The sequence below is a fragment of the Falco punctatus genome (assembly GCF_963210335.1).
Source record: "Falco punctatus genome assembly, chromosome: 2".
Taxonomy (NCBI): Eukaryota; Metazoa; Chordata; class Aves; order Falconiformes; family Falconidae; genus Falco; species Falco punctatus.
The window spans coordinates 4,377,322-4,393,833 of NC_137581.1; the positions used below are offsets into that span (position 1 = coordinate 4,377,322).

At 47.1% G+C, this 16,512-nt stretch overlaps 1 protein-coding gene across 6 annotated transcripts in view; it reads left to right on the plus strand.

Moving 5' to 3' along the window:
• Positions 1-16,512, plus strand: part of MYO7A (myosin VIIA) — a 114,436-nt gene that overhangs the window by 47,760 nt on the left and 50,164 nt on the right. For 4 of the 6 annotated variants that reach the window (XM_080374780.1, XM_080374779.1, XM_080374775.1 and 1 more), the window contains 12 exons: positions 2,808-2,825; positions 6,266-6,450; positions 7,926-8,047; positions 9,608-9,750; positions 9,852-9,965; positions 10,842-10,995; positions 11,634-11,710; positions 12,614-12,733; positions 13,981-14,123; positions 14,499-14,709; positions 15,189-15,324; positions 15,713-15,819. In XM_080374780.1, coding sequence (XP_080230906.1) covers positions 2,808-2,825; positions 6,266-6,450; positions 7,926-8,047; positions 9,608-9,750; positions 9,852-9,965; positions 10,842-10,995; positions 11,634-11,710; positions 12,614-12,733; positions 13,981-14,123; positions 14,499-14,709; positions 15,189-15,324; positions 15,713-15,819 — 1,530 coding nt within the window. The remainder of the gene's footprint in view (positions 1-2,807; positions 2,826-6,265; positions 6,451-7,925; positions 8,048-9,607; positions 9,751-9,851; positions 9,966-10,841; positions 10,996-11,633; positions 11,711-12,613; positions 12,734-13,980; positions 14,124-14,498; positions 14,710-15,188; positions 15,325-15,712; positions 15,820-16,512) is intronic. The other 2 variants (XM_080374776.1, XM_080374778.1) reach the window with 1 other exon arrangement.

Sequence of the window (16,512 nt, forward strand, 5' to 3'; positions counted from 1 at the left end):
CATGTCACCTCACTGTGTAGCCCTTGTAGAAGTTTTGGGAACGTGCCTGAGCTTTCTGCACGCACAATAACCAGTTCAACCCAAGCCATGTGTGTGTTGTAGTAATCCTAAAGCAAAAGCCTTGGACAACTGTGTGCTGGATGTGGCCCTTCTGCCTTCTCCCTCTGAACCACGAACTCATTCAACCCAAGTGAGTGAAGGCAACAATTGCTGGAGGTGCAACAGTGGAGGAAGGATGAGGAGGTGCCTGCATGAAATATGCATGGGAACAACGAAGTGAGGAATTCCCAGAACAGCTCTAAAATACCTTCCCCACCTGTGTTTATGACTTATTAGCTCTGGGTTGACTGGGGTCCCAGCAGCTGATCTCTGGGGGGAGCAGTGTCCTGCCTCAGCTCAGCTCAGTCATGTCATGCCCAGTGGACCCCGTGCAGCCCCTTGCCAACCCAACAAGACATTCAGAAATTGAGGGTTTTACAGGGAGACAGCCAGAACTGCATCTTTTTTTTTGCAATAACATTGCAAAGGCCACCTCCTCAGCAGGGCAAGAGTCAGCACCCAAGTCTGTGCACTGGTTTTATCAGTGTGCTATATGCTGGGTGGTCTGGTGCACATTCTTAGGTAGAAGTGCAGAGCATGTGTGTGTTTGCCACTAGCTAATGTATTCAAACAGCCTATGCAAATGTGGAAAATTTGTATTGCTTTCAAATCCTACAGTTTTCGGGCATTCAGGTAAGTGCCTGCTGTGCCTTTGAAGGCCTTTTCAAAGCCACCTGGTAATCTAATTTTTAAAAGGCTCTAGAGACTACTAGATTTTCAGGGCAGAGGGAATTGCAGTGCAGTCCGACTTCCCAGGTAGCAGAAGCTAACAGACCATACCCAGGATTTTATCTGTGAAGTCTGCTGGTTTCTGCTTGATGTCCAGTGCATTTTGATAGGATGGTTTTGGATTAGAGCTGGGCAGTGGTGACCACACCACTCTGTTACGCAGGCTGTTCATATGGTTGACAGCTCCCTGCCCCCAACCCTGGAAGATAGCCATCTCTTCTTTCAGAGATGGAGTTCAATCCTAGAGGAAGGCAACCTGGCTGCTGAAAAGGCACCCATACATCCCCAAAACTCGGAGGAGAATAGAGACCCCCAAATTCCTTTCTCATTCAGACACCTTATTATTTATGCATGATGGCTATGTCCCCTGTACTGTCAGTTTAGAGAAATAGGCATGACCTGAAAACTATTCACACATTAGATGAACCGAGTTACTCCCTGGAGCTTCAGGGAGCCACAGCCATTTATAAGGATAAACTAGCAAAAGTTAGCCACCCAAATTCATGCTTGAGGTGGTGTCTCCATGTGCACTAAGCACCCGTGGCTGTCACCAGGGATACAAATACAACCAACAGAGCCAACACTGCCTTTCAGCTGGGCAAACATAGGTGCCTGTTGGATGAGGTGACTGCTTTAGAGCTGGCTGAAGCTTGGGTATCATAGAAGAGTTTGTTGTGGAAGGAAAGTTCAGGTTGGAGGTCGACAGTCCAACCTCCTCCAGCTTAGAGCATGTCCATCTTCAAGGCTAGATGTAGTAGTCATGCGGATAACTAAATTCAAGCAACCTGAATGCCAACCAAGAAGTACAGATAGCACAATATTTGTAGCTGATTGGATCATTCAGGGAACATGTACTTATCCATGGAGCATTCCCCCTTTTCCTTCTGTTTGTGGGCACCTCACAGTGGTACCAAGTGGATTCCTGCAGCTCTCCTTTGCTCTCTGAGAAAGTCGGGATCATGTTGGATATGTTTTCAGTGGTGTCCATGTTTCTCTCCTGGGGTCTCTATGTCATCAGGCAAGCACTCATTGCCTCACTAAGTGAACAGAGGTCCTCAGGTAAGATTTCACCTGTGCAGTATCAGATTGCCTGTGAATATACCCAGCTTTTTCACGAAAGCTCTGCCTCTGAGCTCCCTCACCAAGCTATTCACAGGCATCCAGGGGGATTATGAACACAAACGAGCACTGGGCAGAGCATTGTTTGGCAGCATCATACTAATAAGGGCTAATGCAAAGTGCAGCTTCTAACCTGGAGGTGAACGTGGGTGGTGATTTGGGCTGAAGTGACTCAGCAACCATGTGGTTTCTCTACAAGTTATTCGGGTCTGATGGTGACAGTGCTGTGTGTCCTACAGAGCTACTGCATAAGCGATGGTCACATTGCACAAAGGGATTTGCATCACAAAGCTTCCAGGTTACTGTGCCTTAATTTCTCCATACCACTAATGGCTTTCGCATGCCAGCCCATGATCCTGGGCACAATGCAGCCATTACAGCCATCTCAAAATCAGAATGACACTCTCAAAGTGACATAGAGCGCGTAGCTTGATGGAGTGGCACCTAAACCACCTCTGTCTACATGTGTGTTGTTGGAGGCTCAGGTACTCAACTTTAGAGCTCATGTTTTAAGAGCGGTGGCACTAAGAGGGGTAGATTTGTGTCGAATGTGGTAAATATTAGTGGTAGTTTTTCAGACCTGAGGTACCGCATGGATGCCATGTGGTTAGGTAACACCCAGTCTCTGAAAGGTTTATTTTCTGTGGTATAATATGCTCTGCCTTAAAGGTAGTGAAGCTCAGTGTGACTTTACCTTCACTGCTTGGAAGGATTTCTGAGCCTGCTGAGTAAAGGGTGACTTTTTCCATAGGACTTCAGTCCCTCTTGTCTCCTCATCTCCTTAGCTTTGTGGAGAGTTTAATTCTGCTCTAATAAAATACAATTTTCTTTTTTCTCCTCCCTCATATTTTACTCGTAAGACAAACTGCGGTGGGAGGGTAAGTATGACTCTCGGCACTGTCATTTGCAATCGCTGTCATGCCTTCCACTGGATCACTTGTTTCTGTTCACCATTGTGGCATTCTCATTTACTTTGCACCATCATTGCTGCTGCTTCACAAATGCACCAAAAGCATCAGCCACTTTGTCACAGAGCTTGACCCTCATGGTGAAGTTGTGACACCTTCCCAGAGCTGGAAAGTCCCCAACCCGTGAATGTGGTCAAAGCTGTAAGTACTTCTCAATAATGACCTCAACTTGAAGGAGAGAAACTTCTGCAGCAAAATAATAAAAACTTCAACAAGGGTTTGTGGCCCATGGTTTGTCTTGCATGGACTAGGAGAAACTATGCTGAATAGTAAGAGTGTCTGGTGGGGAGTTTGGACTCGTGAGTAAGGTTAAATCTGTTTATCTGGAGACAAAACCAATGCCTGCTGCTGCTCCCGAAGGGCTGCCAAAATGCAGTAGTATTTGGTAGAGCTTTAACCCCATAAAAATCCAGATGAAGTCAGCTGTGGTGTTCTGGGTAGCAAGGGAAGCAAGCTCAGAAAGGATTTGTTTGGGGCTAATTAAAATGTAGGTCATGTAGGCAGTAATGAATTTTCTCTGAGATGTGGTTCCTGTGGCCAGCTACGGCAGAGCCTCTGACTATCAGGAAAGCTTTATTTCCCCAAGGCAGAAGGGCTTTGCCCTCACCCATCAATAGAAACCCCAGAGACAGTATTTCCTTGGAGGTGCCCTTTGGCCCCTCATCAGCAAAGCAGACAAGGTTTTGCATTCCGTCAGCTGCAAGAATCGGGCAAATGGTATTTATCAACTAGGAATGACCTACAAAACCAGGCAATAGTACAAGAGTTTGTGCTGACAAAGTATTTTGTGGATCACAAGGGAAGGGTCAGTGAGAGCATCCACAAAGCATTCCTGCAACTAATGGTTAACTGCTTTAAAGGTCTGGCTGGCTGCGTTCAGGACAGGGCAGACCAGTGTGACTGAAATGCAGGGATTTCAGAGATCTCTGCAAAGAGTTGGCCTTTTTGGAGAAAGGCACAAGAAAGATCAGAAATGTCCCTAAAATCAACCTGGTAGTAAGTATGAAGAGGAAAACAGTCTTCCAAGTATCTTGCTCAGGACTGGAAGGAGTTTGGGGATGCTTTGAGAATCTTGGTGACACAAACCCATTCAGAAATTGAGCTCCTTCCTTCTCCTAAGCACTAAGCTTACCTGCTCTGTCCCTGTTGAAGGCTGCTCTGGGACTTCTCGGCTCCCTTTTTTCAATGCCACCTTCTTCTAACATCCAGCCTACATGATTTCACAGCCAATTTCTACCCTTTGGATTTCTGACAACTTTCTTCTTGAGCTTAAAGAACTTTTTTTTTCCTTTACTGGCACGTAACCCCCTATTACAGGGAAGGCTATTGTGTCCTTTCTCAGTTATCACTGTAAAGTCAAACCTCACTGGGGAGCGAGCAGAAAGTTGCTCCCTGGTGTTGGCCATGAAGCTAGAAAGTGAGAAGTCCTTAAGGGCTTTCAGCATCCCTACTATAGCACACAGTTGCCACCTACTGGCTGCCTTTCAGGAAGCCTGAGCTGGTGGCAAGTGTTGTGTAGCTGCTGGCAAACAAATGATCTCGCTCTACTCAAGCCCTTTCCATCAAGATTGAGGAATACTGGGCCTGGTGGGAGAAACTCAGCCTAGGGATTCCATCTCCAAGTCTCCCTTTCCACTCCTCTCACCAGCAGTGTTAGGTTTCTTGCTGCCCACACAAACGAGAAACAGTGAGGAGATGAAGACACAGACTCCTGAATCTGACCAGAAGACCTTTTATTAGTCCAAAACCCACGCTTATATATCCTTGTTCGTTGTTCACGTGCAACATACTAAAATATCATTGGTTAATCAATAATGTTCACACACTTCTTGGCTACATATAATTGGTTAATTACTAAGCTACAATGCGCTAAACTTCTTGCATTTTTTTTCTCTCTTCTTTCTTATCTCTGTCAGTTTCATGTTCAATCACGCATCCGCTCCAGCCTTGCTTCATATCCCATTTTTCTTCTAGGCGTTCAGCCAGCCTTATCTTACTTTCTTTCTTCTTCAGCCTTCAAGGTCCTTCACAGGCATTGTGGCCTCCAGCACTTGCTGTAAAGCTCTCTACAAAACAGCTCAGACTTGTTCTAGAAATCAGCCAGTTTGTAATATGCACAAGAAGAGGAGCAGCTAGCAGAGCACGGAGAGGTTTTCTTCTCAGTTTGCAAGCATTCTTGCCCATGCCATTTTGCTGCTTCATGGCAAAGGCTTATTGTTGTTTTTAGGCCACACAATTAATTATTTTTATGTTTAAATGATTTTTTTTCCTTTTCTGAAAAGGCTATATAGACAGCAGTGGGACAGTTTCACAGCTGGTCCCACCAGGAAAGAAAAGTGAGATTAATCTTGCAACTTTAGCTGCCAAAAGTTAACCTAGAGAGGGTGACTTGGCTCCTTTGAAGTCATGGAGTGAAAGCAGCCTTCACCTTATGCCCTTTGGGTGGCCTGAGGTGGAGCCGTGTCACTTGCTATAGACACTAACAAAAGTTAGCTGAAGTCGGCAGAGATCCTCATTCTCTGCCTTGAGCTTGGGATGTGGCCAAACCTTCTAACGTCAGAGCTGCACCTGAGTAAGGTCCTGAGCTCTTCGGTGAGAGGTTTGAGAGAAATGGCTCCCGGAAGGGCAGAAATGAAACAGCAAGGCACTACAAAGGGATTTTCTGCCCAAGGCTCAGAGCAGCTCTGCTCATTTGAGTGGCACAGAGAGCATGGGGTGGACCAAAATTTCCAAAATTTCAGAAGTAGCTGAGAGGGGGTGTGTCAGGACTTGGTGGGCCATATCCATGTGCACAGGACAGGGTTTGAACTGCAGCGTGGAGAAGTTTGGTTAGGCAGAGATGGTAGAGAAGAAAGTATTGCAGAGGGAGGCTTAGCAGCTCTGTTGTGGATTTATAAAAACAGGTTAGACAGACATCTGTCAGGAATGCTTTGGATCCAGCTGGCCCTGCTTTGAGAAATGGCAACAGTCTTCAGATTTCTTTCATCTCTGGTTTCTCATAATTTGTGCAACGCAATAGGTATGTGTGGATATGTGTTGGCTCTTATTTGCAAATATAAGCTTGACTTGAAACTCTGAATCTTAACTGAGTAGCATCTAAAATATGAATTAAGGCTTGAATTCATGCTGTGCATGAGCAGGGCTGAGTATGAATTGATTTAGATAGCTTGGGACCTCTGTTCCAGTTTTGCTCCAGGCTCCATCCTGCAAGCATCTTTGACTTGACCATCATCTTTCATCCAGCTTTTGAAAAGCCTTGATTTTTCTGGCCTCCACACTCCATCCAAGCTGCCAAAGCCTCTCAGCTCTATCTCACTGTCCCCATAAACCTTCATGTGCTTCTCCTCCAGACATACACTGGCTCAATACTGGTGGCAGTAAACCCCTACCAGCTCCTACCCATCTACTCACCTGAGCAGATACGCCTGTACACCAACAAAAAGATTGGTGAGATGCCACCACACATCTTTGCAATTGCGGACAACTGCTACTTCAACATGCAGCGCAACAACAAGGACCAGTGTTGTATCATAAGGTGAGTTTGTGAATTTCCAAATGGGCCATATCCTGAAAATGAATGCTGAGCACCTTCAGCGTTGGTTGAGAGGGAACAGCTTATCAAATAGACTCGGCAATCTGAATGATCTATTAGATCTTCCATCCACATATTCCCAGTGCAGAGGTGGTCTCTGTGGTCGCTGTTCCTAGTAAAGATGTTTTATCGCTCCTTTGATACTTACCCTACAACCCAATAGATCTCATGTTATCTTTGACCTTCCCTTTTAAACTTAAACTCAATACTCCTATAGACATCAAAGATGCAAAGATCTATATGTTCTGCACAAGGAAGGGCAAGGGACAAGCTTGATCACTGGACCTGTTGTTCACATTGCTGAACTGGTGTCTCCGTGCATGGCTCTGCTCCGGACTGATCAACCTTGGGCACCAAGAAATCCCTGGTCACAGTTATGGGTATAGTTCATTCCTGTATCTGTCCCAAAGGGTGATATGATCCAGATTTGGTTCCCTGAGTCCTCCAACACGATCCTGTCAAGTTCTGAGCCCTCAGACAGTCTTTGTGCTTTCAAGACACCACTTTTCTCCGACGCCTGCCTACCCTAAGTTTTGTTGCATAACAACATAACTTGGGAGCATCCCGTGCACAGTATTTCAGGTACATGGGACTAAAATGCCATGCAATAATGATCACTTTGCAGCACTAAAGAAGCATCAGAGGAGAGTCAGGGTCAGGCGTGATGCAGTGTGACAGTGGCCAGCCAGCCCTCAGAAGTGAGGCAGTTTGGCCATGGAACCAGGGCTGGTTACTGAACACCAGGAAGGTCCATTTCAATTACTTATATTGGCTCCCTCATATATCAGGCTGTAGACTCACACCGAAAGATGTCTGCCCAGCTCTTCCTCTCATACCATCACAAGGTAACGGCAGTTATCTTCCAGTGGAGAGAAAGCTTTGAGGAGTAACTCTTGCTTCCTGCCCCACGATCTTCTCCTCTCCTACCTGCCCATTGGTAGGGCAAGCCTAGGGGACCTGTGAAAGTGTCTTTCTGCCACTTAAAAGGCAGTATTTCACAGTCTGCTTTGTGGTGCATTTTGGTGGTGAAGATGCCCCAGGGGACCAGCTAGCCCCTGGATCACAGGTTCATGGTCTGCTGTCCATAGCTGGAAAAACACTGTCTGAAAGTTCTTCATGACCTTCTCACTGCTGATTGAATGATGGTATTTGCTGGAAAGACCCAAACCCAAGCAACAGGTTGGGCCAAATGGGCTGTAAAACAAATCTGGATCTCGCCTAGAAGCTGTCTGGTAGTGTGCCCTACCATTTATCCTACAACCATTTCTCAGGATGCTGGAAACCCATCCGTAGTGGCCTCACCCTACCTATGCTCACAGAAGAGGCACAGAGACAGCAGTCCTTTTGGAGACAGAGAGAGGGACCCGGGCAGGGATGCAGCAGGCTTTCACTGACCTCGGTTCCTGTTGTCTTTGCAGCGGTGAATCCGGAGCAGGGAAGACAGAGAGCACAAAACTGATTCTGCAGTTCCTGGCGGCGATCAGCGGTCAGCACTCCTGGATTGAGCAACAGGTCCTGGAGGCAAATCCCATCTTGGAAGGTGAGGCCCTCAGATAATGGAAGCATTTTTTTGTTGGGAAAAAAAAAAACATCAGATTCAGGAAACCCAAAATATGGGCAAATGTAAGTTACTTTTGTTGCATTTTGAGTTTCAAAAGTGACAAAATAAAAAAAAAAATCAGAAGCAATGATATAAACATTTGTTAAAAAGAATATTCATTTTCTTTCCACCTGAATTTACTTTTCGCAAGACTAATAATCATTAATTCGGGGCCTCAAATTTTCCATTAATATTTTTGACCACTATTGCTGAAAGTGAAGCATTTCAGCTGACCTGAATTTTTTTCCCAATTGTTTTATTTACTTAAAATTGAAAATACTGGGTTTTCCACTTAAATCAGTACTTTTCCCAAAAAATTTCAAAACAGAAACCTGAATTTTACCTAATTCTCTGTGTAGTCTGTGATTTCAAAAACACTGATCACCAAATACACAAAGCTCTTTTGAAAAATCTCCCCACCTCTTCCAGTGCTGGAATTATAACTGTATGCAGAGCACCCATATCCTGTAAATGCTGCATTCAGCTACCTAGATTTTTGTTTTATTTGACCATAGCTGCAAAAATCCTATTCTTTGCTGGTTCAGCAGAACATGAGATTAATTTGACCGGAGCTTCACGGACCAAACACCTTGTGCTAGCAACACACGATAGCAAACCCCACCTTTTCCTTCCAAGATCAGTGAATGGCAACAGAATGTAGAATAAGAAATAAAGGCAGTTCAAGGAATAACCAGATAACGATAATCAGCTTGTGGCCTCAGTAGGTTTCAGTTATGGCATGAAGGACACAACGAGGTTCTCAGGGCACGTCAGGGCTGCCTGACCACTGGCATTGCACAGCATCATGGTGCATGGCATGCACTCAGGGCGGTTTTGAACACACTACATCACTTCTAGGGTTGAAGGGAAGAGATTTGCAAATGCAAATACATTTTAAAGATCTCCATCACCTGCCAGCAATCCTGGAGCATAAATTCCAGGGCATGTTGGCCAGGGTGCTCATGCCAGCAGTCCACACCCACACAGAGGACAGACATGGGTATCTGTGTCCGCACAGTCTGTTTGCAGGGAGAAGTCTTCTGCTGAGGGTTGGGTTAGTCCTCTATATTTCACTGAAGAACCAGCTCTTTCCTTTCCCTCTCAGTCACCAAATCACTCACCAGCAGCTCTGTCATTTCCTGCATAGCGTCACCTTGCACGCTGCGGCATCCTCCTGCCAGCCTTGCTCAGCCCACTTGTATTTCATCGGCTGCTGCCAAAATCCTGCTGTCATAGCCCTTCTTCCTGGATAAGGTCACCCCATCCTCATGGCTCTTTCTCTGTGATCCTCTCTGCATTTCCGAGGACAGCCATCTGCTATATATCCTGTTTCCCCACACTGAGACGGAATTGAGCCAGCCAGCCTTAAGGGAAAGTCTTTGGGGCTGCTTTTGACCCCCTCAGCCTCACTCTTCTAGGATTTTTTTTTGCCCATGAAACCAGATCCATGACCCTCTCTGCATCAGGTCCTCTCCAACCTGCTGTGATTCCTCCCTGCAGCTTTCGGGAATGCAAAGACTATCCGTAATGACAACTCCAGCCGATTCGGGAAGTACATTGACATCCACTTCAACAAAAGGGGAGCCATCGAGGGGGCGAAGATTGAGCAGTACCTGCTAGAGAAGTCCCGGGTCTGCAGGCAGGTAAGGTGATGCACCTGCAAGGTGTGGGAGCTGGCAGTGCCCCGGTCGACCTTTGTAGTGCTGTTGTCCTCGCAGAGCTGACACGTGCTCTTCTACTGCAGGCCCAGGATGAGAGGAATTACCACGTGTTTTATTGCATGCTGAGAGGCATGACGATGGAGCAGAAGAAGAAGCTGGGTCTTGGGAAAGCCACGGACTACAACTACCTTGCGATGGTGAGAGCGCAGCGAAGCAGAGGTTCAGTGGGGCGATGCAGTGAGAGCCTGTCAGCAAGGTAGAAAGAAGAGAGCGGTGCTTTCTCTGCAGCTAAGAGCTGCTTTGCTGCTTGTGACCTTCCTGAGTCTTAGCCACAGGGCTTGTGGGACTTGTTTGTCCCACCACCACAAGCTTCACAGCCTTAGTGCAAACCCCTAGCCCCTGTGTATAGACTGGGTTATTTTCACTCTTCCTGTGGAGAAGGGCAGAGGCTTGGATGCTTTTGGTGTTTGGTGCCCCGACCACTTGTTTGGAAATAACCAAGGTGTTAGATATGACCCAATGCTCTTGCAGCAGCGACAGACAGGGAGGAGTGCGTGGCTGGGTGGCGCGTTCTCAGCAGCACACAGTGCCAGGCTGTCTCTGCTCCACATGCCTGACTGAGCCAGTGATCTCCAGCCCCACTCCCTACGTACCAGCATGGCAATCCAGAGGAGCTGGTAGAAGCAGGTGTAATTTAGGCTGGCCCATCAGCAGCAAGATGGGACCCAGCTTTCTAGCTGGATGAGTGGAAGCCTCTGGCACATTTCCTTCTCAGTCTTTATCCCCATCTCAGGGAGCATTTTCTCCTCTGCTGACTACACCAGGCACAGGGTAGTTGGGGACAGCAGGGTAAGTGCAGGTCACAGGGCTGAGCACTAAATCATAGTATACACCGAAGGGCAGAGCCAGATCCACAGGTTCAAAATCTTCTTTTGCTCATTCATCCTGTGAACAAAAATGTCTACTGATTTAGGATGTCTACTGATGTAGGGGCAAGCCCTGCACAGGTTAGAGTTATACCCAGGTGCTCTCTGCTTTGGCCCACGCACTGTGTGACCTCTTTGCCTCCCCAGGGTAACTGCACAACCTGCGATGGCAGAGATGATAGCAAGGAGTACGCCAATATCCGCTCTGCAATGAAGGTCCTTATGTTCACCGACACGGAGAACTGGGAGATCTCCAAGCTGCTGGCTGCCATCCTGCACATGGGGAACCTGCAGTACGAAGGTAAAAAGGGCCAGATATGGGGATGGGGTCCAGCACACCTCTGCTCTTTATTCTGCATGGTGAGAGGGAGCCAAGCTCAGGGATGGCGGGCTGTGTCCAGACCACCTGCCATGGTGCCATGCCAGGGACTCAGGTGCTCATTGTGGCATGTCAGAAAGGGCGAATAAGTCTACCTGCACACCCTGCAGGGCTGCCAGACTCCAGTATCCCCAGCGACATCCACCTTTTCTGAATGTAGGGAGGATGAATACGGCCACAGGCCATTCAGTAGACTCAGGTTCTGCAAGGAGAGACTAATGGAGTGTTTGACGAGTGCCTGTGTGGTTGGACATGCCTTTGTAAACCTCCCTGCTGTCAGAAATGGCACAGTGATTTACAAAGCCTCTTTGGAAGTCAGAAAGCTAGAAACATTTTTACCCCACCAGTCATTTAGGGTGTCTGGCAGAGCAGCGTACAGGTCCTTTGCAGCCAGTAGCAGGACTCCAGGTGCTGCATGAGCTTTTCTCTCCCTTCTGATGGGTAGATTTTGACTGGCCATCACACCGAGGTGGTGGAGTAGGACCCTTTCCCTCACCCCGTCCACCTTCTGCAGAGCCACATCCCTTGCTGATGGCTTTCCTCCTGCTTTCTTCCCCCAGCTCGGACCTATGACAACCTGGATGCCTGCGAGGTTGTTCAGTCTGCGTCGCTAATCACTGCAGCATCATTGCTGGAGGTCAGTGGCTCTGCAGTGCTGCGGTCCCCTTTCTGGCTTGTTCCCATATTTCTAGTATTGTGGCAAAGCTTCCTCCGAGCCAGGCTCTCCTTGCACCACCAGCTCTAGGAGGCTGAAGAGACCTGGGTAAGCCATACTTTGCCCTGTACTGGCTGCATGAAGGTGGATGTCTCCATCTGAGCTGGGTATCTGAGCTTCCCCTCATACAAGTGGAGAGAAACAGAACCTTTGGTGGCAAGTCATCCTAAAAAAGGCATCCAAAAAGCTCAGTCCCTAAAAAACGAGTGTTTCTCTCATTGAGTTCATTGCAGTAGCTGAGACAGAGATGTCACTTATACTGTGTGTATCTGAAGTGAGGTGAGGTGGCCCACACCCAAACCATCCATACAGTGCTTGGAGCATCCTTCAGTGGCCTCCCCAGCAGGTAACAGCGCTCTCTCAAGGGACACCATCTCATCTCCATAGGCACCGCTGGTCCCAGAGTATGATCCACAGCTGTCTGCAGGCTGGTTTTGTGTACTTTAGGGGATGGACATTTCCCTGGCTTGATCTCAGAAGTATGAAAAGGGGTCAAGGGGATGCAAAGCTACACTCATGCTGGTAGGATACAGCTTTGCAGACTTTGCTTTGTCATCTGCTCTCCCCATGCCTCATTAGCATCTGACATTAAGTCACAAGGACAATTTCCATGGTAAAACACTGTATAAAAGTGTTAACTACTCTCTGAAAATACCTGTGACATCATTTGAGATATTTGCCCTGTATAGCTGAGAAAAGTCAGTTGCCACCAGCCATGGAGGGCTGCGCTGTTCCCCTCTGGCCATGCACGTTCAGGCCAGGCCATTCTAAGAACACCTTGTGTTTTATAAGGTCAGCAGCAGTGTTTGGTGGTGTCTCTGCCAGGTTGACCCTCAGGACGTGATGAACTGCCTTACCAGCCGGACTATAATCACCAGGGGTGAGACTGTCTCCACCCCTCTCAGCATGGAACAAGCGCTGGATGTGAGGGACGCTTTTGTAAAGGTAAGTCTTTGGACATTCCCTTCTGCTCCTGTCGATAAATAGAAGAAATCCGCTACTTTTGAGCCCAGGGCGTCCAGTGCCCAGGAGAAGTGTCTCACTTGGTGCCCACATGAGCTCAGATAAGCAGATGGCCTTGAAACTGTGTTGTCATTGGGATGGACGCAGAGCTGAGATGGAAGGAGAAGGTTAGATAGCCTGGCCTTCAGAGGATTTGAAATCTGGGCTTGAGACTGTCTATACTCAAAGGTGACCTATGGAAGGGGCCAGGCTTCTGAGGTGACTTCACCTCAACTTCAGGAAAACATCCCACCTTGAGCCCCAGGGTTAGATCCCCAGCTGCTATAAATCAGGGCAGCATTACCAACACCTGTAACACCCACACCTGAATTGCAGGATTTGGGCATGTCTGCAGCAGTAAATAAAGCTGAATTTCACAGCAGCAGGAACAGAGCAGTTCAGCAGCCATCAGAGCACTTAAAGCATCACCTGAGGCTTTGGGGTGATGGAGGTTGATGGGGTGGGTCTGCATCATTGCTGTGCTGTTTGCAGCCCCACGTAAGGTTGCAAAACAAGCATCAGTGGCATACTTTGGCCAGCTTGGGCTCCCTGCTCTGCCTGTGGGGAACCGGTAGATCAAGCTAGCTGGTATGATACCTAACTAGTTTGCAAATCCAGGCAGTGACTACTCTAGTGGTGATGGGTGTTTGAATCAGGCTCCCCTCCTGGTAGCACTGCTGTAACTTATACAAAAGAAATTAATAATGCTGTAAAACATGGAGTTCTGGAACTGCTGAAGCAGCAATAGCTGCTTCATTAAATCAGCAGATTGTTCAGCTGGTGCCACAACATTTATGTCAGCACCTTGCCCAGGCGAGATGTCCTTGGCTTGTGTCATATGACTCTGCTGATCTGCAGAAAGAGATGTTTAGAAACCAAGAAAAGGACTGTCTGGCTTTACAGCAAGCCTATAGATCCAAAATTTAGGACTATCCAAAGCTGGGATTTTGCTTTCAATTTTCTTTTATCCAGGCTTTCAGGTCCATTTTCTTTGATCTACATAACAGCTGCTGAAGCTTTAAACTATGCCAAGAGTCTGGCATAGATGTTGCTGAGTGTGTCCTCAGGGACTGTCCAGTTGCTGGCCATGCTTTAGGGAAGCCTGTGCCATCGTGAATGAAGTGGTGCTGTGGACTAGCAGGGCAACCTGCTAACCTGTCTCAGTGACCTCCATCTTTGGGACATTGCAGGGAATTTATGGGCGGCTTTTTGTGTGGATCGTGGAGAAGATCAATGCTGCAATTTACAGACCTCCTTCCCAGGAACTGAAAAGTATCAGGAGATCCATCGGCCTCCTTGACATCTTTGGCTTTGAGAACTTCACTGTCAACAGGTATGGAGCCTGCAAAAGGACAACCAGATCTTAACGTCCCTTCACCAGCCCAAGCTCAAGGTCTTGCAGGCCTTTCACTTCTCCTGAGGTGAACAGGACTGGGCCAAGTCATTTTCTGTATGAGAGATTATCAGAGCTAATCATTTTTATGTGGGAGCAGACAAATTTCCTGAACTGTTTGGTTTAAGCTACACACTTATAATGGCTATTAACGTTTTTGGAGAGAGAAACTGGTTATCTGAACCGATAAGGAAATTCTCAGCCAACAGCAACCTTACTGAGTGGTTGATGTCGTCTGAGAGTATTGCTTCAAGCATGGAGAAAGATAGACCATGGTGGATCTAAAGTGGCCTTTCCTTGACCTTCCCTCCACAGTTTTGAGCAGCTTTGCATTAACTTTGCAAATGAAAACCTGCAGCAATTCTTCGTGCGCCACGTCTTCAAACTAGAGCAGGAGGAGTACAACCTGGAGAACATCAACTGGCAGCACATTGAGTTCACAGATAACCAGGATGCCTTGGACATGATTGCCATCAAGCCCATGAACATCATCTCCCTCATTGACGAGGAGAGCAAGTTCCCCAAGGTGTGTTTTGGGCTCAGCCCTGCTGCCAGTGACTCTCTGGTTTTTACCCCCTTTGCACTTGCATGCTGGCACCCTGTGAGAGGTCTGATCAGCCCCAAACACATTCATCAGTGGGTTGCCTATGCATAGCTTTTATTGCTCTGTCACATTTTCTTCCATGAGTATCACAACCAAAATTAAAACAAGTTAGCATTTCTGATGGAAGGACATGCCTGCAAGAGGCTCGAGAATAGCCTTTGAAAAGGTTTAAGAGAAAATAACATTATATATGCTCCCTTTGGAGCACTATGTTGAATATAGCACAATATACTAGTGATATTTAATCGATTTCTTTAATTTCTGCACTTGAGATACCCCTTCCAACACTTCACAAAATAAATACACGTTGTCACCCAAGACGAAAAAGAAATGCCCTATTGATTGGAAAATTATTTCAATTGGACAAAGCCTGGTTTAACATCAGATCTTTTCCTGCACAGGGTACAGATGCCACCATGTTACACAAGCTGAACTCCCAGCACAAGCTTAACACCAACTATATTCCTCCAAAGAATAACTATGAAACCCAGTTTGGCATCAACCACTTTGCTGGAATTGTTTACTACGAAACAAAAGGTATGGGGCAGCTCCAGTGGCACTGCAGTTGTGAGGGGATGCTCGGGGGAAGGTGATCTGCTGCTGCATTGGAGCAGAGCAGGACTGTGCTCCTTTCCTGGATGCAATGACTTGGCCCTTCAGTGGTGTGTATGAGCTGCAGTTTGGTGCTTTTCCATTTGTGTGTGCCCATGACAGAATTGCAGTGCTTTGCACGACATGCATCTTTGATCCAGTCTCAAGATGCACCTCTTTCTTCCTTCTCTTGGTCTCCCTTTCTCTGCCCACTCATCACTACCACTACCTCCCCAAGAACAGCCAGTATTCCAGCAATCCAGCGGCTGCTTGTAGAGCACATACTGCCCATGTTGCACTGTGTCATCTCTCTATTGTCCCATTATTTCTCTAGGTTTCTTGGAGAAAAACAGGGACACGCTGCATGGAGACATCATTCAGCTGGTGCATTCCTCAAAAAACAAATTCATCAAGCAGATCTTCCAAGCAGATGTGGCAATGGTAATGCAGGCGGGAGAAGACCTTTATTCACAAGGAGGGGTGTTCTTGGGGAGGAGTGGAAGATTTGTAAGAGTCATATTGCTCTGATGCTGTTTGGGGTGTTTCAGACCTGTTAGTGTGAGCCAGCCATCAGAAAGCATTAATGCAGTGTCACGGGTACACCCACGCTCATGCCCCCAGTTCACTGCATTCAGCTCGTCAAATATTATTTTGCACTGTGATTGCTCCTGTCTTGTGCAGGGTGGGAGCGATAAGGTTTGTGTTTGTAGAAATCCAAGAGAGAGCTAGCCCCTTGAGCTGAATAGTCCAGATCTGTGTATAACAGAGCGAGAAGTGAAAACCAAATACCTGTAGACCAGAGCAGAACGAAGGGACAATCCAGCTGGCCCTTAAGCACAGCAGCAGGACTGGGAGGGACCACCCAACAGTCTTGTTTGGCTGTAAAGACAGCAGAGAGAGGGGCACCAGTTACACAAGCTGAACTTCAAAGTTCCCCTTTCCACATGCCAGTCCTCCAGGAGCATATGTGCTTACTCCATGCTCAGTGTGGGAGAAGATCATGTGTGCTGAAGCTTTGAAGAAAGGCACAGTTATTGCTTTAACCCTTCGCACCCCGTCTGAGCATTTATTACTGGGATATCAGCTTAAATGCTGAGATTAGTGACTATTTCCATTAAAAACACAAATATATGA